Here is a 27,262-nt window from a genome sequence, read left to right as displayed (position 1 = left end):
TGACTGATCGAACAAGGGCCAAGTGTCGGGGAGAAAAACATTTAAGAAAAAAAAAGCAATTTAGTATGAATAATTGTTTGAAAATTATTTTAAAAAGTTCCCTAAACAGGAAATAATGTGCTCAAAATTTGTCCTAATAACTCGTTTTACACAAACTTCCTGCAGTTATTACTGAGCTTACTCTTTGGATTGTACAGTTTGGAATTTGAAATTTTAAAATACATAAAATATATGTCAATTAAGTAGCGGTCGTCAGTTTACTAAATGACAGAAAGGGGTCCCTTTTGGTTTGGACCCACTGCTTTAAAACACAATTTAGAAGCAGGCTTTTATTTGGATTAGTGTATAAGTAGTGTTGTTGATTTTTTCTCCTCAGCACCTCGTACCGCTCCTACTTGCTGGATGACCAGGTCCACGGCAGGGCAGACCTAGGAGGCTTGATCAAGGCCCTGCAGTCCGGCTGCCGATGCTTGGAGCTGGGGGTGACTGACGGCCCAGAGGGGGAGCCTCTTCTTGGGGTCGACTATGGTCCAGATATCCCCCGCCACCATCATCACCACCACCACCATCACCACCACCACACACCTGTCACTATCCGCTCTGCTCTGGAGGTGGTCAATAAGTATGCCTTCCTGACCTCTCAGTACCCACTCTTGCTGTACTTATGCCAGCGTTGCTCTCCTGCCCAGCAGCGCACCATGGCACAGCACCTGAAGAAAGTGTTCGGCTCCCGTCTTTACACTCCAGAGGCCCTGCCTGTCAGCCTAGGAGGGAGAGCCACAACCTTACCCTCCCCCGAGCAGCTAAAGGGACGCATCCTAATAGTGGGGAAGAAGCTGCCTCCAGAGCAGGAGGGCTCTGATGGGGAGATATCTGAGGAGGATGAGGAGATAGGAGGAGGGGGGCCTCTGGCGGGACGGCGAATGACCATCCCTGGTGAGGAAGAACTGGGTGTGGTCCTGGTGGTGCCTCCACCCTCTCAACCCAGAAAGCTCCGCCTCCACAAAGAGCTGTCAGACCTGGTGGCTATAGCTCGGACGGGCAGCCGCAGCTTCTATGCTCAGAGAGCCAGTCACAAACTGTCTCAGCAGCAGTCCCCACCCAGCAGCCCGTCCTCTCCCAGCACACCAATGCCTCCTGAGCCGCCTTATTGGACACTTTGCTCCCTGGGTGAAGGAGAGGCCGGGCGACTGACCACGGAGAGCCCAGAAGACCTTGTAATGTTCACCAAGCGCACCCTAACCAGGGTACGACCCAGTTCAGTGCGTCTGGACTCCAGTAACCCCAACCCTCAAGGATACTGGAAAGGAGGGGTCCAGCTCGTGGCCTTAAACCAGCAGACTCCCGGCGCCATGTTGGACCTACACAGAGGTCGCTTCTCACAGAACGGAGGGTGTGGTTATGTTCTCCGACCTGCTGTAATGAGGGACGAGGTGTCATATTTCAGTGCCCATACTCAGGGCTGTATGCCAGGAGTGCCACCCCAAACTCTGCGGATTAAGGTGTTCTTTCATTTAGATTGAAACATTTGGTTTTGAGATATATTCTTCCGAAAAATGCAATCAATGAATTAATTTAACATCAACTGCTTTGCGTTCTGTACAGGTTATCAGTGCCCATAATCTGCCCAAGCCTCTGGGATCAGGGGCTAAGGGAGAGGTCATTGACCCGTACGTCGTTCTGGAGCTGCATGGCGTACCAGCAGACTGTGCCGAACAGCGGACCCGCACTGCTGCCCAGAACCAGGACGACCCACTGTTTGATGAGACCTTTGAGTTTCAAGTAAGGCACAACTGTGCGCTTCTGTTCAATGGAGCAGATGCTGGTCTGTTTGTTTACGGCTCTTTTAAGGCTCTATTTGTGAGTTTATTTTAATTTTCACTTTGTAATTAATGATGTAATTACTGATATGAAACTGGGAAAATGCTCAAGCTTTGGGTACAAATGAAGGTGAGTATGTTGACTAATGTTGGCGGACCAGAAGGCGATTGCAAGTTTGGCACCCAACAGTACAATCCTGAGTAGGGCATGACACAGCCTTAAAGGGGCAGTTCACCCCAAAATCAAATATACCTGTTTCCCATTCCCTGTAGTGCTATTTATCCAATTACATTGTTTTGCGTAGTTCTGGGGAAATCAAAGTGCCAAAAATGACATTTGAAAGATTGAACAGCAATGACTCTTTCCAGAAACCATGAACCAGATCTTGTTGTGAGCAGTTTCATGTAGGAATTATTTTCTTTCTACCAAACTACACCCACCAACCGTATCCTTTTACAGGAGGAAGCATGCATTTTGGAGCTAGTTTAGCCAAGTAAGTCATTATTAACTTTTACACTCTTCTCCATGAGTAGCACATTTGCTTCTGTGCAGTGATAGGTAGAAAGAAAATAGTTGCTACATGAAGCTGCTCTCACAACAAGGTCTGTGGATTATCTTTTTTTTTTTTATCAACTTTGTATTATTATTTAACATGGGTAACCAACAACATTTTCCAGAAATACACTAGTATTATTACCCCATTAGGGCATAACTCACACCAAAACAATCTAGATGGATAAATAGCACTACAGGGAGGAGGAAAAATATTTATTTTTGTTTTTGGGGTCAAGTGTCCCTTTAATACATGGTTATAAGGAGGAATTTATTATTGGTAGGTGGATTTGGGTTCATTAATGGTGAATCACATTAAGTCTTCTCATTTTCTTTTAAAGAAACAACATTTTTCCTAATGGGCCGGGAGGAGACTGTAGGCTACTGTTCTTCCCTGGGAGGTCATAATATTTAATATATGTTATTATACACTACATAACCTGAAATATATAAACAGCTTTTCAAACATACTTAAAAGGGCAGAAATAGCCCTCTATAAGTAAATGAGTCTTTTGTGAGACATCCTACTCATCATGATGTTCACAAAATGACCTTTGCAGTCAGGTTAAGTGTTTAAAAGGTTGCATTCACTTGGTTATATTTAGGTTGTTTACATACAGCAAAAGCTCAGAAAAGCAATAGCCTGTTGAATCCATTTACATAATTGCATGACAGCTCCTCATAATAATCCTGTTTACAGCACTAAAAATATTATTTTCATTTTTTAGAGAAAATTGTTTAGTTGGTGTTTTTCTTAAAGGAAGAAAATGTGCCCAGAGCTTAGGATGCATCCTGATGTCCCAGTTCAGTGAAGTTGGTGCACTTATAGCTTGATGCTGTAAAATACTGTGGATGGCAATGTTGTTAAGAATCATCCAGCCCAGTACAGACTCTGCTTTTATTGCACAAAATCTTATTTTAATATGCATTTAAAATACCAGATTAGACATTAATAGGGAAGCAAAAGAGGGAAATGTCAACAGCATAAAAGAGGCTTATGTGATTTTGGAGATGTCTCTGTGTACTCTTCTGCGGCTTTGCACCTGCATGAAAATAGAACCTCAGAATACTTAATTGGAGGTGGGAGGGGGCAAGACCATCAAGATTTAAATTAGGTGCTCCTATGAATTCACTTCTGTCTCCATCAAATGTATTATAGGAGATGGGATTTGATGACTGCGTTGTTGCTGATTTCGCTTTTTTAGCCTGCACTGACAGAGCCCTGTATTAGTAAATCTGAGGAATAATGACAAGCTGTCACAACTGATATGGTGTGTTCTCTGTGGCAACATCGTGTGTGTGTGTGTGTGTGTGTGTGTGTGTGTGTGTGTGTGTGTGTGTGTGTGTGTGTGTGTGTGTGTGCGCAAAAGAGTTGTGTAATACCTGTAATTCAAAAGAATATTTGACTATAATTACATTGGCTCTTTGGCAGCAGACAGACCCAAAGTGACATTTGAAAGCACAATTTGGCTGTCTGACAAAAGTGCTTGCAAAATGCAACCGCTGCTAATGTGCAATAAGTGAGTCATAGTTGTAATTAATCAAAGATCCCCTCCAGACATGTATTTAGCCATAATACAAATAGTCTACTTGGAACAATAATGTGTATCTGATATGTTTTTTCTGCAAACAATAGTCTAATTTCCATGTTAAAATCCTTATAAAGTAGGACAGGGCGATATGGCTGAAAAATGTATCACGATATAAGTGTTTCATATCCGTCGATATCGATAATTATTGATTCGTTTTTTTAACCTATTCTAAATGAGGCCCAGGAGAAAAAAAGGCTGAATTTAAATACTTTTATTTTAAACGTAACCTTTAACCTTTATAAAGAGGTCAACACAACTATGAAAAACAGTCAAATAAATAAACATACTGGTCAATGTGCAAATATAGACATTAAATAAATGCTTAATCCAACAAAAAGTATTTTGTAAATAAAAAATGAGTGTACACCTGAGGTAGAACTAACATCTTTGACATGTAATAAACAGTAATATGTCAGTATCAAACCAGCATAAAATTATAAAAACAACTCAAAAACAACTCAACATGTTTCACTGCAAGGAAAACTGTTTCACCTGAGCATGTCCTTCGCTAAATGATACACCACTGCATCAGTTATTTCTTTATATCGCTTTGATGTTTTGTCGTATGGCACTGCTGCCGTGTACCTCTGGATGGTGGTCTGTTGCCGTTTGTGTGTTGTTCCACTTGTACCGGCAGATGTCGATGGCTGTGGCTGTGGCTCTTTGAGGCTGCTGTACTCCAGCGGATGACAGCGGCTGAGGTGATAAAATAAATGTGTCGTGTTGCCAGACTCAGCAGGGACGACGACCTTGCAAAGTTTGCAGACAACATGGGTCTGACTCTTGTCTGACTTTAAAATAACCAAAATATTGCCAAACTGGTGACGTGACCTTTCCTTTTTTATCTACAATTTCCTCTCGCGCTGTCGCACTCATATTCTCCTTTCACTCCACGCCGTTCTTTTTGTTGTTGTTGTTGTTGATGCCACCAACCTGGCTTAGCTGGGCCGTGATAGGTCGAGAGGCTAAAGCCCTTCCTCTGCCTACATCCCCCAGAATGACTTGCGGTTCTGGCTCGGGGTTTTCTTCCTATTTTTCTCTAATGGAGTTCAAGTGAAATTATTGAACATTCTATCGAATGTATTTTCTATTGATGTTGATCACGTGTCTATCGTGATAGATATCGTTATCGTTTTATCGCCCAGCCCTATTATAAAGTCATCTCCTCCTATTAGCTCATTACAAACCTGTCTCCTACTTCACTGTAAAGTCCATTCTCAGTGGCTGTGCACCGGTGGCTTCAAGTTTCTACATCACACTGTACAAGTTGATACTGGACCAGGACTGACTTCCTGACTATTTGTGATGTCACAAATCCTGCTGGTAGGGCCTGCCCCCTAAAATCAGATTTTCAATGAGCTCAGAGAAACTTTCCACTTTCAGCAGATGAATGTGAAAACATCCTTCTAGTGTCAAACTCTGCACAGACAGCATTCAAACAGCACACTGTAGGAACTACAACAAACACTGGTTTCTGACTGGAGGGGGACTTTTTTTCACTGTATAACTCCATTTGAGTATTCAATTTAAGGAACTTTGGTTGTGTTCACACTTGCGTTTTAATTCTCCTGCTTCAGACCAATTAAAACATGCACACAATGTACAAGAAGGAATAAAACCATACGAGCAAAGTCTCATTGGCCTTGTGGATTGTAACCAAAGTTACAAAGCCAAGTGGGGTAACTGGAGGGCACTGTGCCATGTCACACATGGGTAAAAGGAAACACACTCGTAAGAAAAGGCAAAGAACCACACAAAGACACACTGGCACAGTCGAGGTCATGCTGTTTGGTTAAGTGTGCGTATCAGCCCTCTGAAGCATGCTCTCATATGTCTTAATTATTTCTCCTCCAGGCATTGCCATCCAAGTTCAGGCACAGCGCAGCCACATCAGCACACACTTCCTGAACACACACATATACACTTACACACACTTACAGTGCAAGCTAACAATAGCCATCTTCTTAAGCCCTGATGAAAACCAGTGTCTCAGCTGTCTCATAAAACACACATTAAGTGTGTGTAATACGGGTGTTACAGTATATTATGATGCAGTATTTTGTGAAACAAATATGTGATGATGTGCATCATGGAACTGAAAATGGATGGATTATAATGGATGAGCTAATTCTTATCAGTACATTAAAGGGGATTTTACACATTAAGTCCTTTTACAGGTCTTACTGAGGTACTACTGCATATGTGAAGTTGAATAAAGTCTAAGACTCAGGTTGAGGCTGAAGACTACAAGTCTGAAAAAAATAATCTGCGGGTGTGGAGTTAGATAGAAGTGAGCCTAAAACACCTGTGAAGCCCACTCCTTATCTCTGTTGCAGACTAGAGGCTCAAGGCTACAGTAGCCGCTACTAGGGTTGGGTACTGAAACACAGTGCCAATATAGCACTGGTTCCGACAGGACCGGTAGCTACCGGACTGAATCATAACGTAGATTCTGGTGCCTCCTTTTAGTACCAGAGTTGTCTATTGGAATAGTTTTCCTCTGGTGCAGACAATCCAGGCAACAGAGGCATCACACATGTTCCATCACGTGTTAACGTTACAGCAACTGTTTCTCTACATGGCTCTGGCAGCAGGTAGCCTACTGCTAGCTAGTAGCTACCTTAAAGATGGTTAAAATGCCGAGCTAAATGGTCTAAAGTGCGGCTGTATTTCATTCGAAAGGATTCCAACAAGCTTGTGGTACAAATGTGTAATTTTTGCCTAGTGTATTGGAATAATTCTGCAGACTGTGGACCATAAACAGTATTGAAAATGCAGAAATTATGAATGACTGGAAAGCTGAGACACATACGTCTGGCCACTCCTGAATAAGTCAAAAAAGTCTGGAAAGAAGACTTTGTGGAGTAAATAAGACTGGTTCTGCTGCATCGATTTTGTTGTTTTGTTTAGTTTTTTAAGCTGTCCTTTATGAATCCAATGAAGGACAGCAGTGAAGGACGATGTGATTGGAGCATAATGTTCAATAGGTGGAGTGTACTCTTCTAAAAGCCAGACGGTGCACTTAAATTACAATACATTAACATTTTACACTGCCACTGGTCTCAACATGCCTGTTGACAAGCTCTTTTTTTTGGTCCAGAAATACTGGATGGAATCAATTGTTGAAGATGTTTAAATAGTTTTTGCAAGGCCAGTTCAGACATTCACTCTCTATCTTAATAGGCACAGTCTCATCTAGATGTTTTTTCCTTCAAACTTGCAAATGTAAAAAAAATATCTACAGTCATCATTAATTTTTGTGAGTGCACTGAACTGTGAACACAGTATCATCCGTCATACTGAACTGTGACCTGATGGAACCATATGTAAGGATAATGTAAGAGCAGAGAATCATTCTGTGGAACAGTAGTGTCCTGTGCCTCATTTTCTGCTTTTTCAGAAGAGCATTTGGTTTGAAACTGATTGAATTAACTGTCACAGAGCTTTTCTGCTCAGCCACAGGCTTGTTGCTGAAAAATTGAGAATTGGATTGGAGTCATCATTCGGTGTGCACACGCACACACACACGCACACACACACACACACACACACACACACACACACACACACACACACACACACACACCCAGTCTGCCGGAGCTATCTGTCTGACTTGCCCATGCATGACACTTCAGTCCCCCCCCCACCACCACCACTCAGGCCTTATAGGAATGGGGACACATAAACACACATGTGTGCACACGTACATGCACACACACACAACTATTCTTTATAGTAGTGCAGTCCTTGTTCAGTCAGTGTGACATGTTCTCTGCTCCTTCATCCATCACCAGCTTTTCCCTCACATCAGAATAGACTCACGTATTTATAAAGCATTACATCGTCCTGGTTCCTTAGACAAAAAGCTAATCGGATTTTGGATTATTGTAGAAAATAAGCTCTGTGGTGAACAAAGGTTAGTGATACACATTTTGTTTAGTAAAATAATCTTCACAAATGAACACCACTTTTACAAATTTTGAGGCCTAAATGTGATCGCCAAAAAGTTAATGTTAGGCTAAAAACGAACTACTCCACAGTCGCTTGACTTCAACGTCACCACCACTAAACTTCCACCTTTGTAATTAAATCCTGTAATTAAAGTTTGATTCATAAATGTTTGCAAGAGCACGAGGCGAGCTCCAGGCTGTAAAGGCAGACTAGTGAGTAGATAGGCCTACATGTTCAGTGTGCTGATGTTTAATATCATGACAACCCTGTAATGCTTAAAAATTCTTTTTTGTTATGTTTTGCCCAAAAATAGATAATTGATTAGTATTAGTAATATGTGTCTTTTTTGGGCAGTTTTAACAGCACTACTAGTCAGCTAGTAGCTGCTAATTAGCTAATGTATCAATAGGCCACTGATTCTGAGGCAACAATGAAACACTTTTAGCCCTGCTGATGCAAGTGCAGCTGCAGTGCTGTGTAATGCTGTGTAGTTTTCTGAGGCTAGACAGTCTCATTTTAGGGGAAGGCTAAGACTCAGTCCTCCGAAGGCTACAGTTTTGCCCTAAGACGTGTCCTTCTAAGACCTGTGGACCCTGAGTTGGGACACAGCTACCGAGTTCCATGAATAGAAATCTTGAACCAAATATATAACGGCTGGTTCAACAAGTGTCTTCACTGTTGCGCTCCCCTCGTTGCCTACAGAACATTTGCTATCTGCTAACAGCAGTCGTTTAAATTAAACAGAAGTGATAAAACACATGCACAGACACAAACTCAGATACATGCAAAGTGTAATCTCAATATTCGTGGGGGGTTCAATGTCTCAAGTGTGCTGCTTGTTTATTTCCTTCTGAGCCTGAAGACTTCAGATATTTTCATTGGTGTGGATGCATGTGCACGAACACACACACACGCACACACACACACACACACACACACACACACACACACACACACACACACACACATATGCACATACACACTCCCTGGGGCAAGTTTATTCTCGTTCTCTGTAGGAAATGATTGATTGATACTGTTTTCTCCTATAAACAAACAGATATCTATCTGTGTGTGTGTGTGTGTGTGTGTGTGTGTGTGTGTTGTACCAGGCTTTGTGAAGAGGAAAACAGACATTAGCTGATTATATTTTATTGTTAAATGTGTTTACTCTCTGTTCCTCTGCACAGAATGAATATGCAGAGACACACTCCTATCATTATTTGTCCTCCCACTTACTCTGCGTGTGCATGTATTTCTGTGTGTGTGCATACATGTACGGTTGTTTACAGCCTTATTAGCCGAATGGAAGGTAAAGGCCTGTGAAGGTGTGATCTGAAATATAACATTTCAACCAGCATTTCCCCTCTGCAGCAGCACCACAATGCACCTTTGATTCTTCCTGACTAATTAACATTAATGCTGTGCCTTAATTGCTCCACGAGTGACACTTAATAATATTATATAATAAGTGATTATTCTAAAGAGCAGATAAATAATATACAGATACATTTAAATGCTGTTTAGGTGACAAAACATTAAACTTTTAAAAGCCTGGATAATCAAATGATGTTCATTCTGGCAGTGCAATGTATTGTGGCACTGTGTGTTCTGAGATATAAATAACAGATTGGATTTTCAAAGGAAGCTCCACAATGAAATTAAACCACTGGCCCCATCTTGTGTTTTCAATGTGTAATATTATTCCATACGGATGTTGTTGCAAGAAGTGTGTCACTATGAGCAAGTCAGCTCGAGATCTAGTAGTAGCAATCCAAAGTAATGAAGACATAGTTAACACCCTGCACGAATGCTAAAATAATACTGATCACCCTTCCTAAGTCCTGCCCCTTTTTAGACCCTGACAAATGGTCTTCTTTCCTGTACTTAGATAGTCACATCTTAAGTTAGCTAGCTAGTTGGCTTAGATAAGATGCAGTGCAGTCAATACAGAGGAAGCCTCAAAGGCGGTTAATAAAATAAGAACATAACATAATAATAAAGTAACAAGGGTCATTTTCTTGGTTTTACCACTCTGGACTTACAATAAACAATAAACAAACCAATTAACCAGTAAACAAACGTAGAAAATGTACTCGGACCTGTGTTTCTTTCTGTGTTAGTTAATAAGGTTTACCTCATAAGCAGTACAGTACTGAATATGGTAACCAGGATCTTTTTGGCCTGTGCATGCACCAGGGTGTTAATGGTCTCTTCCTTACTTAGGATAGCTGCTACTAGATTTTGTGCTGACTCATTCATAGTGACACATTACTAGCAGCATCATCCATTCCCAAAAATATTACACATCGAAAACACAACATGGCACCGGTACCTTGATGACGTCAGATGTCATTACATGTATTCACGTTTCCTTCCCTATATTCAAACGTCATATTATATATAATAATTTCTAACGGGTTCTGTAACATTTAAATGATTCCAGTCTTCAGAGGCAGCGTGAATGGATTTTAACTTCATTGTTCATTTCTTGTCTCCAGGTAAACATGCCGGAGCTGGCCTTGCTTCGCTTCGTGGTATTGGACGACGACTACATTGGAGATGATTTCATTGGCCAGTACAGCGTGGCCTTTGAGTGCCTTCAGCCCGGCTACCGCAATGTGCCCCTGCTGGGCTTGGCAGGAGACCCCTTACCCCACACAAGCCTCTTTGTCCACGTGGCGGTCACCAACCGGCGAGGAGGCGGGAAGGCCCAGCGCCGAGGTCTGTCGGTGAGGAGGGTGGGGAGGCGAGGGCGGGAGTACGTCACACTGAGGCACACTGGCATCAAGGTGGTGGATGAGACTTTCAAACCGGCTAGTGCCCCCCTCAAAGAGGCAGCGGACCTGCGGGAGGATGCTCAGGTGAGAGGGGAGATGGGTTGGAAAACGCGCTTATATGTGCTAAGGCAAGGTCATCCCCACCCTGGTCATCATATTCCCCATGTTTACTTTTAGTTACTGTATATGCAACCAATGCGAATTTTAGAAGTGCAACTGCAGACAAAGTCAATGGAAGGAGATGAAGATACTAATTTGCCTGGGGGCGGTGTGAAGTGCCACGAAGACGTGTCAGTGCAACTTAATTTACTAAGACCAAATAAAATCACTCTTATGAATTTGTTTCATAGACGCACATAAACGAGAGATAAAAGGAGAGAGACTGGAGAGACATAACAGACAGAACTGAGTTTCTGGTTCAGTCGGCTTCTGAGATGCCACAGACACACAGGCATCCTTCCAAACACAGGTCTCTATCTAGTCTGTTGCTAGCTAGTTCATACATAATGTCTGTCCAGTCTGCTTGCACAGACTGTAAAACGGTCCAATTTGCATAAATGACCCAAGGTGATAATTTGGTTTGCTTTCTGTATGAATAGAAAAAACACAAAGTTGAGCCATCAGAAGACCATCATACACTTTTACCTCACGAGTCTTCAACTTGCCCTGCTGGGGAGGTGCACCTAATGTACTGACTACACTGGATAATCCACTGGTCACCTTCTTAACAATTTTAACTTGAATACTTTTTGGAAGGAAAAGAAAATGAAAACTGTTCAGTGAGAATTTTGGATTAACCAAAGTAACCAGGACTCGACTTGTTCATTGCCAGTGCTTTGAGCAACACAAATACACACCTTCTTTGTATTGGGATAGAGGCAGAAATCTCACAGATCTCTCAAAACCTGCACCGCCACGTACAACCAATCTACATTTGATTACTCCTAGTGGTGAGTGGTAGTGATGGGCAAAAATGAGACAACAAATCTTCTTGAACTAACTAACTATTTTTAGTGTTTAAGTTCCAGCACCCAGTCCAGAGTTCGGCACTGTATTGCACCACGACTGTATTTAGCGTCTAGTATCTACCAGGTCAGCCTGTCCAACGTACCGAGTGCTCACTGCTCAAGGAAGACATGGTTCGCCAAATGTCAACGTAGGTCACTGCTCACGCTGCCTGCAACGGTGGTGCAGTCGCTCAATATATAGAAAGCTGGACCAATGAAAGAACAGAATCATTGACGCAAACAAGGACATTACTGAGTGACTCAAGTCAAGTCCAGCACTCAGTCCAGAGCCTGGCAGCTATACTCCCTCACTCACTCACTCACTCACTCACTCACTCACTCACTCACACCGAGAGTCGAGACTGCACTCAGTAACTTTGACAGGCTGACTTGGACACTAAAAAGAATCGTTTGCATCTTTTTTTTACCCATCACTTTTGTGGGGCAGGCAGCACTAACTGTTGAACATGCATATACTATAACTGTAACTATAACTATAGCTGTCGTGGAGAAACTCACCCCATATTTTGCAAGAAGGATTAAAACTGGAACGGTTATATACAGTTACATGTATCAACTCGAAGGAACTGATTCTGTGAAAAGAATCACTGCCCAAGTCTATTGAGTGACAACATGTCTTTTTGTTTTGCTGAACAGGTAAAAAGGAAAACTTTCTCTGGCGCTTTGTGTTTTATTGGCTTATGTGGCAAACCGCAACCCCAAGTTAAAAGACATGCTAAAAGCTGAGTCACAGCAGATCATGTATCACTCAGCTTTTGTATTTTTAGGCTTTGTTGATAAGATGTCAGGTTATGAGGGTGAATTGGAGTAGCTTAAATGGCGGTGCTGAAATCAGACTCTCGTCTCTGTAGGATGAATAAGAGGAAGAAAGTGAGAGGAGGAGGAGGAGGAGAGCCAGTGACAAAAGAAGAGTCAGTAAGAAGAGTGGAGGAGGATTATAAAGCATCTATAAATACCAGCAAAAATAGAACCTGGTCGCACAGCACCCACCAGCTTATTGCTGGATACAAACAATCTCAGGGCTGGGTGATAAAAACAATCCTCATTCACTTTAGATCTATTTTTAGAGATATAGGTTACAATATAAATATACAGTTTATAGCCAAAAGTATGTGGACATACCGGTCTTTTCTGTTTCAACAAGACTCGCCTGTGCTCAAAGCCAGGTGTATTTTTTAACCATGTATTTTTTTTTTGACCATGCAGTGTAGATTTGTGGATTAACTAACCAAAAAGTTATCTCTGGTTTTAGCTAATTCAGTCACACGAAAAATGAAGCTATTCCATGATACAATACGCCATAAAGAACTCCTACTCATCTATTTGTTAAATTTCCCACATTGGTTGAATAGCCTCCTCAGTATAACCGGTGTAGCAGATTCTCTACCGGGAAATAAATCCCTATCACCTCATGTATCACCAAACCTCTGAAACAATCCCACCCAGTCACTCAGTCAGACACCCTCCCACACAAACCCACACACACTCAAACAGTCCCACAGTCCCACACATAAAACCCATTCACAAACAGCTTTTAATCTGTCTGCTTCAATCTCATTGTCCTTTCCCTCTGACTTGAACTCTGTCCTCCTCTCTGTCCCTGTGACTCTGCCATGAGTCCAGCTGTGGGCTCATCTGCCATAGTCAGTTATTATTCATCATGCCTCTGTTCCTGTATGTCTGTCTCTCTCTCTCTCTCTCTCTCTCTCTCTCTCTCTCTCTCTCTCACACACACACACACACACACACACACACACACACACACACACACACACACACACACACACACACACACACACTCACACTCACACTTCCGCACAGGTGGGGCGTGATAATCGCTAGTCCAGTTGGGGCTCTGCCAGGTGGCAAATTGCGTTCATTGTGACAGAAGAGGTTCCCATTCTGGTGCTTGTGTGTGCAAAAATAAATCTTTTGCCTTCATTATGTAGTGACCCAAAATGGCATTTCAGCAGATTTACACATGACTGTTATTTTTTTGTCCCGGTCAGATCCGATTTTGCATCCTGACACACCTGCACTCTAAAAACACTCTAAATGCTATGATTTTTCTGCTCCACATGTCTACCATATTGTCTTCTCTTTTGCCAAATGCGCTTAAGCTAAGGCTGATTTCACTGGATTAAAAGCACCAATGACTGCCATATTGATTTAATTCACAAGAGAGACAGCAGATGATGGGGGAAAGTGTGTGTCTGTGTGTGTCTGTGTGTGTGTGTGTGTGTGTGTGTGTGTGTGTGTGTGTATGTGGAGTGTCACCCTTTCTGACCTGTCCCAGCTTAGTTTTACAGCTGGAACTGTACATCTGATCTAATACTATTTTACCTCTTCCCCCTCATCTCTGTCTGTCTGTCTGTCTGTCTGTCTTTGCAACCACGCTGTTTTTTCAGAGCACCACCGCCAGCTTCAAAGAGCAGTGTGGGCTCCCCATGGTGGCCAAACTGAAGCAGTGCATCCAGAGCCTGGCCACGAGGCTGCAGAGCCCTGAGGGCACTATGGGGGCCGCCATGGTGCTGAAGGAGGGCTACCCATGTCTGGAGCCTCTGGTCAACCTCTCTGAGCCGACACGCAAACTGCTCACTGCCTACGACACGGTCAGTAAGACGAGTGAGAGCGGTGTGCACAAAGATGTGGTGGGGGTATACCTACTATAGCCTCTGCTCTCTCTCTCTTATTTTCATAGCTCAGAGTTTGAGGTGATATGTTCCTTTATTACAAAGAACATGAACTCAGTGGTATATTTTGATTCAGTCTAAAATGAAAATGGAATATAATGTTCATAGGTATGTTTTTTATGTGTATACATTGTTGTGTTTTTACTACCTTAGAATGAGCCTTTTATATCTACAGATATTGTGGGTCAGATACAACGTTTTTTGCAAGTTTCACAGCCACCGTAGTTTCTCTTACGCACTTCACAGCCCATTCTCATTGCCAGGTTGTCACATACAAACGCCAGCGGTGTTCCGTTTGTTGCAGTCTGAAACTAGATGCCCTCTGCATCCTTCTAGTTGTGACATATGAGTCTGGAACAAACATGCCAAATGACATACTTGCCATTTTATAGCCATGCTGCTAACACTGACAGATTTATTCTTTAGGTTCAAAGTTTTAAATTCCTTATTGCATCACACAGTGGAGCTGTTGGAGTTTACAGCTATGCTGGCAAAGAGGCTGTTCATAGTGGGACTTTGCATGTTAACCTGCTGACAATTGCTGTGCTGATTGATTGAAATTCTGTATTGATCATTAATATAAAAGTGACCCCTCTAGCCAGAGCTGCCCCAGATACATAAATCAAAGGATAAAAACACAGTAACGCCCAAAGGCTTATTTCCATCGTGGACAGTTTTTGGGAGGTAGGTTTTAGGAGCAGGCAGCTAACAGGCTGCTAGTGGCTTCTAAACATACACAATTTCATTTGAAAAGACTGATCAATCTCAATACAATGCACAACAATATTAATCCATAACACAGGTCTGATACAATACTGTACTGATCCAAACTTACCTGGACCATCATCCTGATAAATATTTAATCACAAATAAGCCAATCACAATATTCACTATACAATATATCACAAATTAAAAGTACATACAATACAGATAAAGTGCTACACCTAGAACAACAACCTAATAACTATTCCATGCTGGTAATCTTGGAGGGCAAATGGCTAATCAGCCATTTTTTTCAATTTGGACTTGAAGCTAACCGTATGCTAACATGCTAATGTTAAGCAGCTGTTTAACACAGGGGTCTCAAACTCTGATTGTCTTGGGGCCACTGCTGGTAATGTCATCTCATAGGAGGGCCACTTCAACATTCAAGTGCAATATTCTGAAAATATTTTAGTTTTCCATTTCCATTTAACATCATACTGCATCTACAGCAGGTTTCTGCAGTCAAAGAACAAATAAAGCCCTGAAAGCTGCTCTCTTCTTATCAGCTTTTGCACACATTAGTGGGACCCTTTGACTTTTGCCATTATTTTACACCAAAGTGCATTTAAAAAAAATAGAATTGTCTTTTCATTTGAACTGCATATGAAGGGATAGTTTAAACTGATACGAAACACCTAGAATAAATAACATAAAGAAGAAGAATGTTGCGGGCTGAAAATGGCCCCTGGGTCGGCAGTTTGAGACCCCTGGTTTAATATATTCACCATTTTAGCAAACGTTTGTAAATTAGCCTTCCTAAATTATTGCCCTTTAACGTTGGCGTGGCTTTAGGCATATTAGCTAACGTGGCTAACCATCTTGATTAATGGCAGCCTTTATCATTTAGTCAGTGTTTCAGCACACAGTGGCAGCTCTCTCTGTGCTCTTTGTTCAATAAAACACACAATGTGCAAATTCATTTGCTTATTTACCTCAGACTTTTGCTAACTTTCTCAAGTATTCCCTCAGTGAGTTCTAAACTGGCTTTGTGATACACAACACTGTATTAGAGTGTGCACACACTCCCACACGCAGTTACACTGTCCTGAGGCATTAGATATGCAGAAAGACACTTTGAGGTGACATGCATGAAACCCACACACACACACACACCCCTGACTACCAGCTGTGTCTCCTCCCACTCCATCTCCTCTTGCATCAAATCAGGACCGATCTCTCCCACCTGTTTTAGCACTCAGCCATTACACCTACACACACCTCGGTACAGAGAGAGCCGTCTTTCCAACCATCGCTTTGTGGTGATGCGTGTCAGTGGAGCTGATGATGTTTGAGTGTGAGGTCGGCAGGTCAGTGTCATGAAGCCACAGTCGGTGTGAATTCCAGTCGTACATCACACCTCTTCAGCCTTTCTGGGCGCACACGAGGCTTAGTCATCACTCACTCACCCTCCTCTGTCTCTCTGTCTCCCTGTAGCCAGTACTCTGTCCTTTCTTTCTTTCCTTCCTTCCTTCCTTCCTTCCTTCCTTCCTTCCTTCCTTCCTTCCTTCCTTCCTTCCTTCCCACAGACAATCAGGCTGTCCCTTGATGCCCTCATTATTTTGATCAGGCTACCCATGACTCTCTATACCAGTTATACATCTTTGGTGTTGCGCTACATACATACACATATTGTAAAACTTACAAATGAATAGACAAATACAAAATACAGGTCTGTTAGGTTAGGGTTCTCCAGTCAGTGCCCTTGACTGGCTCAGATTTGGAGTTGGTCCCCAGGCACTGTACAGCGGCTGCCCACTGCTCCTAGTACGGGTTAAATGCAGAGGATACATTTCACTATACATTGTACTGTGTGTGATTGTATATGGGACAATAAAGTTGATTCTACTCTCAGGATGGCGACTATAAATTGGCCATAGGTGTGAATGTGAGTGGGCTCATTCTTAGGTAACAAAAATACAGTGATTCCTATTCAGGTGATGATACACTAATGAAAACATACACGAATATGAATGTATTCCATTTCTGACAGTAGATCCTCTTAAATGTTACACACTTTAAATTTGAGTTTAAACTGTTCATTGTCCCACATATTTGCTCTATCTGCTTGTTCCTTAACTGAAGCAATGAAATTCTTATGCTAAGAGAAATAATCAGAAAAAGCACATAATGTAGGGCTGAAAGAAAATGAATTTAATTATTTAATTGTTGATTAATCTGCCAATTACTACTCTTGATTAATAATTAATAATCACTTGGTCTAAACAATGTACGACAATAGTGAAAAATCTTCATCGGAGATTCAAAAGTGACATCTTGCATTCACATTTCAAAACTCTGAAATAATCCATTTATAAACTAGGTTTAAAAGCAGTACATCTTTACTGTTGGGAAACCGGAATCAGCCGGAACCAGCTTGAAAAATTACTCAATAAGTCAATGAACAAAATAGTTGCTGATACATTTTTTCTGGATTAATTGACTAATCGTTTCAGCTGTGATGTATTTTATGGATGCACCGTTAAATAAACCATTCTCTACGACATATTTGGTATTCTTTTGGAAAACTTCAACACTCCTTATACCTCAGTGGGTTTTTAACAGTGCTTTCTCCCTGCCTGTTCAGATGATTGCCGCCCAGAAACAGCTGATTGAGAACGCAGACACTGTCCAGGAGAGGATCGCCCAGGTGCAGAGAGAAGGTACAGTGCACAACGAATGTGACTTTTGTGGTTTTAATGAGTGCTCATGAATGAAACGGCTGTACTGGATCTCCTAAGAATCCACTGAAGGAGCAAGTTTGACTTGAACATCAAACAACTGAACTTAATGAGGGCGACTCCCCGGAGAATGTAAATAGTCAGTAAACAGCATCACAGCTGGAGATACTGTACGTTCTGGTGAGTCTCGCACTCCGTCAGTATGGACTTCTAATTGGGACAAACCAAGGCCCTGCCTTTTTGGTACTTTTTGAAAAGAGGATACATTGAGACGCATTTTCAAAAAGCCTCCAGCAAGTATCTGTTTGTAATGTTGTTTACAGTAAATCTGCACTCCTAACACACTGCAATATTTCGACTTTTCTAAACAGTTTCAGATGTAATGCATCCAGTGTGCATCCTTTTTCACGGCAGCCATTTTGACATGAAATAGTAGGGTAAACACAGGTGTTAGCAATGACACTAATTAAGGTTCTGTTCCATTTAGTGTAGCAGCAACCCGCACAATAGCAGCTCCCTGACACTGTTTGACCTAAATGGAACACCTGAATGGAACCTTGATTAGTTAATTAACCTGCTTCTCTCCTTTTTATTGTTTCACCTATTTTTTTAATGCTGTTTGCTTCTCCGGTTTATAGTTATTAAAGTGTTTGTGTTTTGTTTTTTTACTGATGTTGCCTTTGCTGTTTCTGTTGTTTGTCTTTTGTTAGCATGTAGTGACTTTGAGTACCTTTTTAAAGCATTGTATAAAATAAATGTATTATTATTATTAGTGTCATTGGTAACACCTGTGTTTAACAAACTATTTCATATTCAAATGGCTGGTGTGAAAAAGGTGTATTTTTGGAATTAGTTACATAATCCATTGGATTACAAAATAAATGTAGTCTATTGGTACTTTTGGATAAAATCAAAGTGGCCAGGTGTGAATATAATTGTAATTGTCCAAATGTGATAATGGCGTTCCTGGACTTCTCTCCTCTCCTCTCACTGAAACTTCTCTGAATAAATAAGGTAAAAAAAAAAAGATTCCAGAAAAAAGAATACTCTTCATCATCATCACATTTAAAAAATGTACAGTTGGTCAAATCAAAGAACACTGAATGTGTTCTGTGATTATTCATCCATTTTTCTGTGCTGTCCACTGGCAATCTCACAATGATGGGCTGAGTCTGTCGACCAATCACTGGTGTGCACGTGTGTGGCAACTCTGATCCTGCATTGTGCAATCCCCATTCTCCTATCAAGATCTATAGAGCCCAGAGGGTTACATGTAATCAGGATTACATAATCAGATAACAAAAAATAGGTAACTATAATCCGCCCAGATTACATTTTAGAAATGTGTAATTAGATTATCATTACTTTGTAAAAGATTACTTGATTACTTGACTCAAGTTTAAAAATGATTCAACCTTTCTTCATGATAATGCTCTATTAAACAGTTACTACCCAGCACTCAATGCACCAGTATGACAATTGTGCAGCAAGCATTGACAGTGTCTACTCCCACAGCCAGACCTATGTATTATTAGACCCTCTCACTGCCTAGAAAACTCCTGACCTTTAACTGCCAGTGTAAATGTCATGAGGGACGGCACTTTGTTTTTGTGTAAATATGTAAATCCAGTAGACAACCAACCCATCAAGACATGTTGCTGACTCTTGCCCCTAGACATTTGGTGTTTATTCATTTGATGTTCACACTTGACTTTTATATTTCACCTGAATTTGAATTGTTGATGCCTGCCCACTCCTCTAAGCCGATGCTGTTTGTGTTTTGCAGGCATGGACTTCCATGAGGATCTGTCTCGTCTTGGGGAGAAGGAGGGACTGAAGGGACGCAAGTTAAGCAAAGCTGTGGAGAGTTTTACCTGGAACATCACTGTGCTCAAGGTACTAGGGAGCAAATATAGCACCTAAACTCTCTTTTATAGCATTGGTGTTTTTCTCTTCTTCTTCTTTTCTGGAAATGTACTGCAATGCATACATATGTCAAACATACGTTTCCTTGTGTGCTGCAGGGTCAGAGCGATCTGTTACGGGGAGCTAAGATGGATTCCCTGGATGCCCTGAGGCAGCTGGCTCTGGCCTGTGAAGCCTGCGGACTCACCTCCTCCTCCTCTTCCTCCAACTCCTCGTCCTCCACATTTTCCACAGCCGAGCTTCACTACTCCTCCCACCCCCTGTCTGGCCGCCGAAGCAGCACACACGGCAACGGACGCATCTGACACCCCCCCTCCCCACCTGGGTCCAGCATGCAGCCAAAGAGGAGAAGGAAGCGGACCGAGTAATTACAGAGGATAACAGAGATGAGGAGATATGAGAGCGAGAAAGACAGCAAAAGAAAAGTAAACCACAGGAGAGAATTTCCTATCCCTTTATCCAGTGCAGTAAGTGTCTAGACTAGCCTAGACCAGAGCAGTATATCTGTTAAAGCCTTACGGTGAGTTCATCCATTTATCACTGAGGGTCCGGCCTGCAGGGAGGCTTTTCATGAATGTCGTAACTCCGTGGTGGAAAAAGCAAAGACAGACTCTCCACGCGGATCCTTGAACTTTTGGTGGCTCCTGCTTATTTTTCTGAAAGGAAGTGTGTGACTCAACATTGTAACTCTGCAGGGTTTTTCTCATTATACAGGAAATCATACACACCTGAATAATTTGTGACAACAGGGCTGTATTGGAGCTGATATAAACGGCCCTGTTGGTTTTTTTTATTTCAGAGGTGGAACGCAAGCGGAAGGGATGTATAGCTGAGGGGACAGATCAGCAGTTTAGCTCGTCCCTTTGGGAAGGCAACAAGATTACCTGTGTGTGTGTGTGTGTGTGTGTGTGTGTGTCTGTGTGTGTCTTTATGGTGTTGCAGGTTGTGACCCACAAAAACGGGGGGATAATGTTAAATGATTTTAATGTAATACTACCTTTTTAAAACTCACATAAGTTTTATGGTCATTTTGTTTTTGTTTTTAGATGTTATTAAAAAAAATTAAAGCTGCAGTAGGTAACTTTTATAAAAAATACTTTTTGTTATATTTGCTGAAACTTTCACTATATCCTGACAGTAGTAAATGAGACAGATAACGTGTTAAAAAAATCATCTTCCTCTGGCTCCTTCTACTGCTGCTAATGGTAATTTTCACTTAGTTACCAACTGCAGCTTTAATGGAATTGAATTTTTGGAGCAGCTTAACATAAAAAAAATTCCTAAAGGAGTAATAAAATGTCACATAAAGTTACCTATACAATAAACGGTCTTGACATTAACGCAAAACCTTTTCCAGGACCTGATTGGCTGAACTTCAATCCAAACTTTTAGCAATTTATCTAATTGAGTGCTCTCCAGACATCGACTCTCGTCTGCTCTGTTTAAAGGCCTGTACCCTGAATGACTCCACAGATTAGTTGACACATACAAAACATCCACAAGGACCCATCAGAGGTACAGGTTTTGAGGATTTGCAGACTTTCTAAACTTTAACCAGAGTACATAAAGATCCCCTCGAGCACACACATTTCCTCATCCAACTGCTATATTCTTATACATACTGTGTGAAGGGACGCACACAGGTTCTTGTTATCTCCACCTGACGGCCTTTGAGTCTGTCATGTTCACTTGGAGAGGGGGGGCAGCTGAAACACGAGGAATAAAGCTTAGTGGAGAAGGGACACGGTAATTGGAGAGGCTGAGGATGTGTGTTGATCCTGTAGTACTACTTGTCTTCAGTAGTACGTGTGGGATCACATAACCTCCTCACTATACCGACATGTGGGGTAATGGAGAGTCTGTACGTGTGTGTTTGTGTGTGGGAAGAACAGATTCCTGCAGCATTGCTGAAGTATTGATGTAGCAATAATAATAGTGGTAAGTTAAAAGAAAAGGCTATATAGCTCAATGTGTGCTGACTGAAGGACTGAAAACTATATAACTAACTTTATAGCCCAGTGACGCTTTTAAATGTATATGAAAAAAATGACAAAAATGGTGTCCAGCGGGTGCTACTGATCATAGCTCATAGTTGTTAGCTTACCTGTCAGTGATGGCGTTCCTCTAGGCCTTTGAGTGTAACCGTGCGTTTCTTCTTAACGCAGGAAAACACCTGAAACTCGTTCTTTTAACTCAGCTTTTGTATTTGTGTATCTAGCAATGCTGCGTTTGAACCAAACTTGACAAAAGTGATGCTAAGCAACACGCAGGACTAAGCTAACCAGAATACATTTACCTCCTTGGATGTTGTCACAACCCACATAGCAACACTGATCTGGCCTATATAATACAGCTATGAATTACGAGCCACATGTGGGCCAGATCTGGTCATCCATGACTGTCCATATCTCAGCCAACTGTATGACCATAGCTGTCCTTATTCTTGGCGGTATCAGCTCTCTGTCGGCCAAATATGGCAAGTGTTTATGAATAAAGTGGCTTGGTTAAGGTTTAGTCAACATCTGGAACTAGCGTATGTGGCTACCAGATCAGGCCCACGTGTGGACTGTAACCACTGACAATGTATAATAATAAATATAAATATGAATCTAGATTCTGTTACTGAGTTGACTATTTCTCAATGACCAACCCTCCTCCACCACGACACAAGCTGCCTTGTTTTCTTGGACGGACAAGTCAAAACCAAGCGTAGCCAATGAGTGCAGCAGTATGTCATCAACGCTGTCTCCGGAAAAAACAACATTGCCATAATGGCGAACTCGAGACTTCAGAATGGTACGTCACAAACCAATGGGTGATGTCACAATACAATTACATTTAAACGTAATTCATTGCTATATCTGGGCCCAAGTGTAAGTGGGCTGTGTGGGCCCTCACCGGGCCAGATTCAACTTTGCTATGTGGGAATTTTCTAGTGAACAAAATGGCACGTTCAATGTTGAAGGATTGTCTCAGAACTTTTTGGAAAATGCCAAAAATGCATCATCGTCCAGCTTAACAAAAGCTGTTTTTTTCAGTCCCAAAGAAGTCAACATTTTGGAGTTAAAGGTTTTCATCTGACATGATTGATGCAAGGCAAGGCAGGTGTGTTTGAAAATCGTGAATTTGTTTCACTGGTATTCATAATCCAGTGTATCATGGTGTTTTTAAACAGTGGATTTGAACACATTTCCACCTAACTCTACTGCAGCTGACAGAACAAACTGTTTAAACAACGCAGCCGACAGGCTAACAGGCAACTTGAGGGCACTTTTGAATTGAAGACATTTTGAATGTTTATCCTGCCCTTTGAGGGAGGCGGGAAGGTGGACTGACGAGAGACGGAGATCAAAACTAAACATCGGAACCGGCTGATCAACCCAGCTGGTGGCATTTTGCAGTAGACAGGATGTAATGAGAAAAACTGAAACACGGGGACGAATCTGAGTGTTATTAACTTGTATAGCCCCTCTTAAGTGCTTGTGCAGGACTACTGTGTTTTCTGAATGACATCCCATATTTTTTTTTTGTTGCCTTTCATCCATCTTCCTTTTTAAATACTATTAACCTCTTTCATACCTCCAATTTTCTCCACCCTGTTGTTCCTGCTGCTTTTCTGGAGGCTCCAGGTGGAGAGTAACAGAGCTGATGTACTGAGTCACAGCCACAGGAGGAGGCTGACCTAATAACATTTCCATGTTTTTGTGTCTGAGAAGGCACACACTTCTAAAAGTAGAGGATATATTTTGAAGAGAGAGCAAAGGTTGAAAGCAAAGAAGAAGAAGGGACTGATGTTGGATTAACTTTTCATTGCAGTGTGGTTGGCTGGGCACACCTGCAGAGCTTCATAATTGGATGTGAGCTGTAGACAGAGTGACAGCACCTGCTGTTTTGGTCTATTAATAACATTCTGACTCACTGGAGGCCCGGGATGTGTGTATATGCTGGTGTGCTCATGTCTGTCATGATACCATGGTGCCCTAATTCCTGGCCTGATGATGCAAACTGGTTCTTCTACATACGCAGTCACTGCCAAACTAGTTGCCATGTGTCCTCTTGAATGCACTGAAGCAGACAGCAGCTTCGGGAGCTATTATGAGGATCTCCACTGCCCGAGAGGCACGCTCAAGTGCACCAAAACTGCAGTTTTTATAGGACCATGCATGCATCTACTGTCAGAGATCTGCTTACCTGCAGTGGTGGATTGCTCTGCATTAATGATGCATCAGCTCCAGTAAAAGAAACCACAGTATTAGCTTTCTGTGTTCCGGTTTACATGCCTGCTGATATGAGGAGTACAAGTAGGTCAAAGAGAGAACAGGTGATGGGACTTACTGTGCTGTACCTGAGGAGATACATCGAAGATGGAGGTCACAGGGTTTGAAGCGGTGGAGGGGTCAGGTGGCAGTAATTAGATCTTTAAGTTAAACCTCATTCTCCGAATGATTCATTAGGTCAATACTGTATTAACAAAGAAGTAGGGATGCACCAATCGGGAAATTCGGTGCAGATACGATGTTTAAAATAACAATTTGGCCGATAGCCGATGTCTTTTTGTTGTTAGTTATTTGCCCTTTTGTGCCAGGGAAACAAAGAAATCTACAAAGATAAGTATCTCTGCTTTGTTGCACCTCAGTTTCTATGCTCATCCAGGATGTGAGACACAGTGCTGAAGAGCCGCTCTCTGTCCGTGCTGTTACGAATTAGTATTTGCATGCAATTTCTGCCAGTGCTGGAAAATGGATGTGATTATTTCTCCAGTATCCAAGTTGGAAATTACCAAATCAACATTTAGCCAGCGCAAAATGGATGCAACACATTAGATAAACATTGTCCACTGATATCGGTGAATGCCATCGTATTTGCAGATTAGGGATGGGAATCAAGAACCGGTTTCAGTTTAGAACAAAACTGTCCAATCCATCAGAATCGTATGCCACAGAGCTTATCAATTCCGTTCATCCAAAGTGTGGCTTCATTTCACAAAGAAACTCAAGCTACTAAAATTCTACTCTGTTTCTACACTGTGTTCAGAAAATTAAAACCTGTGTAGGCCTACTTTTTTCAAATCAGAAAATTGATCAGGAATCAATAAGGGAATCAACAAAGAATTGGACAGATAAGCAGAACCAACAGTGGTATTGATATTAATAAGATCTTATCAATTCCTGAGCCTATTGCCGATAGACCGATGTCAGTCAACAAAGCAAATATCGGCTGATACCGATGTTAGGCTGATAAATCGGTGCATCCCTACAAAGAAGAAGTTTCTATATCTGGAGTGTTGTAACGAAAATAATTTCCCCCTGGGATTATTAAAGTATTTCTGATTCTGATTCTGAAGAAGATTAATGATGACAGTTTTGCTTAAAATGAAAGCAACATGTAATGAGTGAGAAAAATGGCAGCTTGCTGTTTTAGTTGGGACTTGCAGTTTATTGTAGAACGCCTGAGCCACTACATTGTAGCTGGATGAGCCAAAAGGAGCATACCTGTGTTTTTGCATGATTTAACCTACTTACTTCAATCATTTACTGTGTACTTGCAACAGCAAAGCGTACAGTTGTATTAGATCGAATGTGCTTTTATACCTTCCAGGCAGCTATTGGTCAAGTTAACGCCACTAAAGACAGCTTGCAGAGACTCTAAAAGTAAATCCATTTCAGTGAACATCATGCCCAGGTTTATTTTTGTTACAGTATCACATTGTGGTGATGCAAATGAAGCTACCAAACTATCTTTCTGGCATTTCTTGCGCATCGTTTGTTGTCTGGGTCTGAATTTCTGACAATATGACAAACAGACTGTCTCAACGGCTCATGATTTCCCCACGGCAGCAGATTTTTCAAATGATTCCGTGCTTTCCGTTGGCATTAGCGCACAGTGATAATGTAACTTTCATAAGCATGGTGTTCACTGAGATGGATCACCGTCCTCAAGCAAGTTTGAAGTCCCTAAAGGTTTTGGAGAACAGTCAGCAGTAAGGCGAAGCATACATGATTTGTAGTAAATGAACTTGCAGAAACACTGGTATGATCCTTTAAATGTTCAGAAATATGGTTTTAGGTACAAAGCATTTTCTTCTCCTCTCCATGCCTCTGACACACTCTGCTTCATATGTCACTGCACCTACTTTACCTGATATGTTTACCTCTGCAGAAGGCACTCTACAGTGTTTTACTATGCTGTTCAGTATATTGTATCTCATTTGTAACCCAGTGATGCACCCCAACCTCTGAGTGTGCTCTTCTTGACCTCCCTTTGTACCTTTGTGATACCATTATGAGTCTGAAGGATGGGAGTGGAGACAGAGCCATGCTAAATAGGGGAGGGGGCAGGGGTGTTGCATTGGGGTGCGTTGTACCTCTGTTACCCATGTGTCTTAACCTAGAGCTAGCTCTCTCTGTGCTCTTCAGTGTGTGTGATACTACCTATCTTTGCAGAGCAGTGGTCAAATAGTGCTTAACAATCGTTTGAATAATAGGAGAGTTGTTTATACCTGTCGTAGTGATGTGGACAAAGTTGTGTAAAAAACTTGGAAATGTGTAAAGGTATTTTAAGTTCTATATTACCCGTGGCATCTGCAGTGTCCGTGTTGGCCTGTGTCTTCACCGCTGACCTTTAATCCAGTGTTTGTTCCTTCAACTGTTCTTACACTCACTGATGTTTTTGTAAAATATATATAAAAAAATATTTATTGAAGTGTGTTTTAAAAACCATAAATAAATATAATTAATTAAATGGACCTTGCTTTTATTTTGAAAAGCTACTGTGTTTTCTATCTGACAAGTAATCAAATATAACAAGAGTATGTATCCCAGACTAAATAAAGTTATCTTTTCCTGACCAAATCCTCTTGCATCCTCTTCTTTTTTCCCACAGATTAGCAATATGGTGCCCCATATAGTGAATTTTATGAATGTGGATTGCTCACTGATATGACTCTGCTAAGGTGCTCAGAAGGCTGCTTTCTTAAACACATAACTTTATTAAAGAACTGAGTTAAATAAATGAACATATACACAGTGAACCAATTCTAGTTGACATTGCTGAGAGCTGCTTCTTCTCTCTTACTCTTGCTTGCCACAGTATAGCAACTCACAGCGCACTCTGCTGGATAAACTTTGCAGTGATACTGTCACGATATGTCTGTGATAGGTTGATATCAGCCGATAATATCGGTCGAGCTCTGAATAATACCTCTTAAAGTTAAATTCCTGTCACATAGGGGACCCTGGGACAAAATAAAACAGGGCTCCATGGTCTTATTTGTGTCAGTTTAGGGGTCCCTGATGTGAAAAAGTTGACCTAAGGCAGTGATTCCCAACCGTTTTCCATGAGGGACCCATTTTCTATCATTTATTATACTGACAATCCCTGCTTGGGTGACAAATTATTAAGGATATTTCATATCATATTAAAACATTAGCGTACATTCTTGTCCCTGGTGCTTGGCCATTGTTCTACTGGACAATCTAC

General features: G+C 41.6%; 1 protein-coding gene across 1 annotated transcript in view; it reads left to right on the top strand.

Moving 5' to 3' along the window:
* plcl1 (phospholipase C like 1) overlaps window positions 1-26,634 on the top strand; it is a 98,704-nt gene extending 72,070 nt beyond the window's left edge. The window contains exons 6-12 of the mRNA XM_051403740.1: window positions 377-1,502; window positions 1,606-1,782; window positions 10,415-10,777; window positions 14,130-14,333; window positions 17,764-17,839; window positions 19,644-19,753; window positions 19,882-26,634. Coding sequence (XP_051259700.1) covers window positions 377-1,502; window positions 1,606-1,782; window positions 10,415-10,777; window positions 14,130-14,333; window positions 17,764-17,839; window positions 19,644-19,753; window positions 19,882-20,088 — 2,263 coding nt within the window. The 3' untranslated portion in view covers window positions 20,089-26,634. The remainder of the gene's footprint in view (window positions 1-376; window positions 1,503-1,605; window positions 1,783-10,414; window positions 10,778-14,129; window positions 14,334-17,763; window positions 17,840-19,643; window positions 19,754-19,881) is intronic.
* The last annotated feature ends 628 nt before the right edge of the window (window positions 26,635-27,262 follow it).

This window comes from Dicentrarchus labrax, unplaced genomic scaffold (assembly GCF_905237075.1).
Source record: "Dicentrarchus labrax unplaced genomic scaffold, dlabrax2021, whole genome shotgun sequence".
NCBI classification, from domain to species: domain Eukaryota; kingdom Metazoa; phylum Chordata; class Actinopteri; family Moronidae; genus Dicentrarchus; species Dicentrarchus labrax.
The sequence above is the reverse complement of the archived record's forward strand: the minus strand, read 5'-3'. Positions and strand labels throughout refer to the sequence as shown.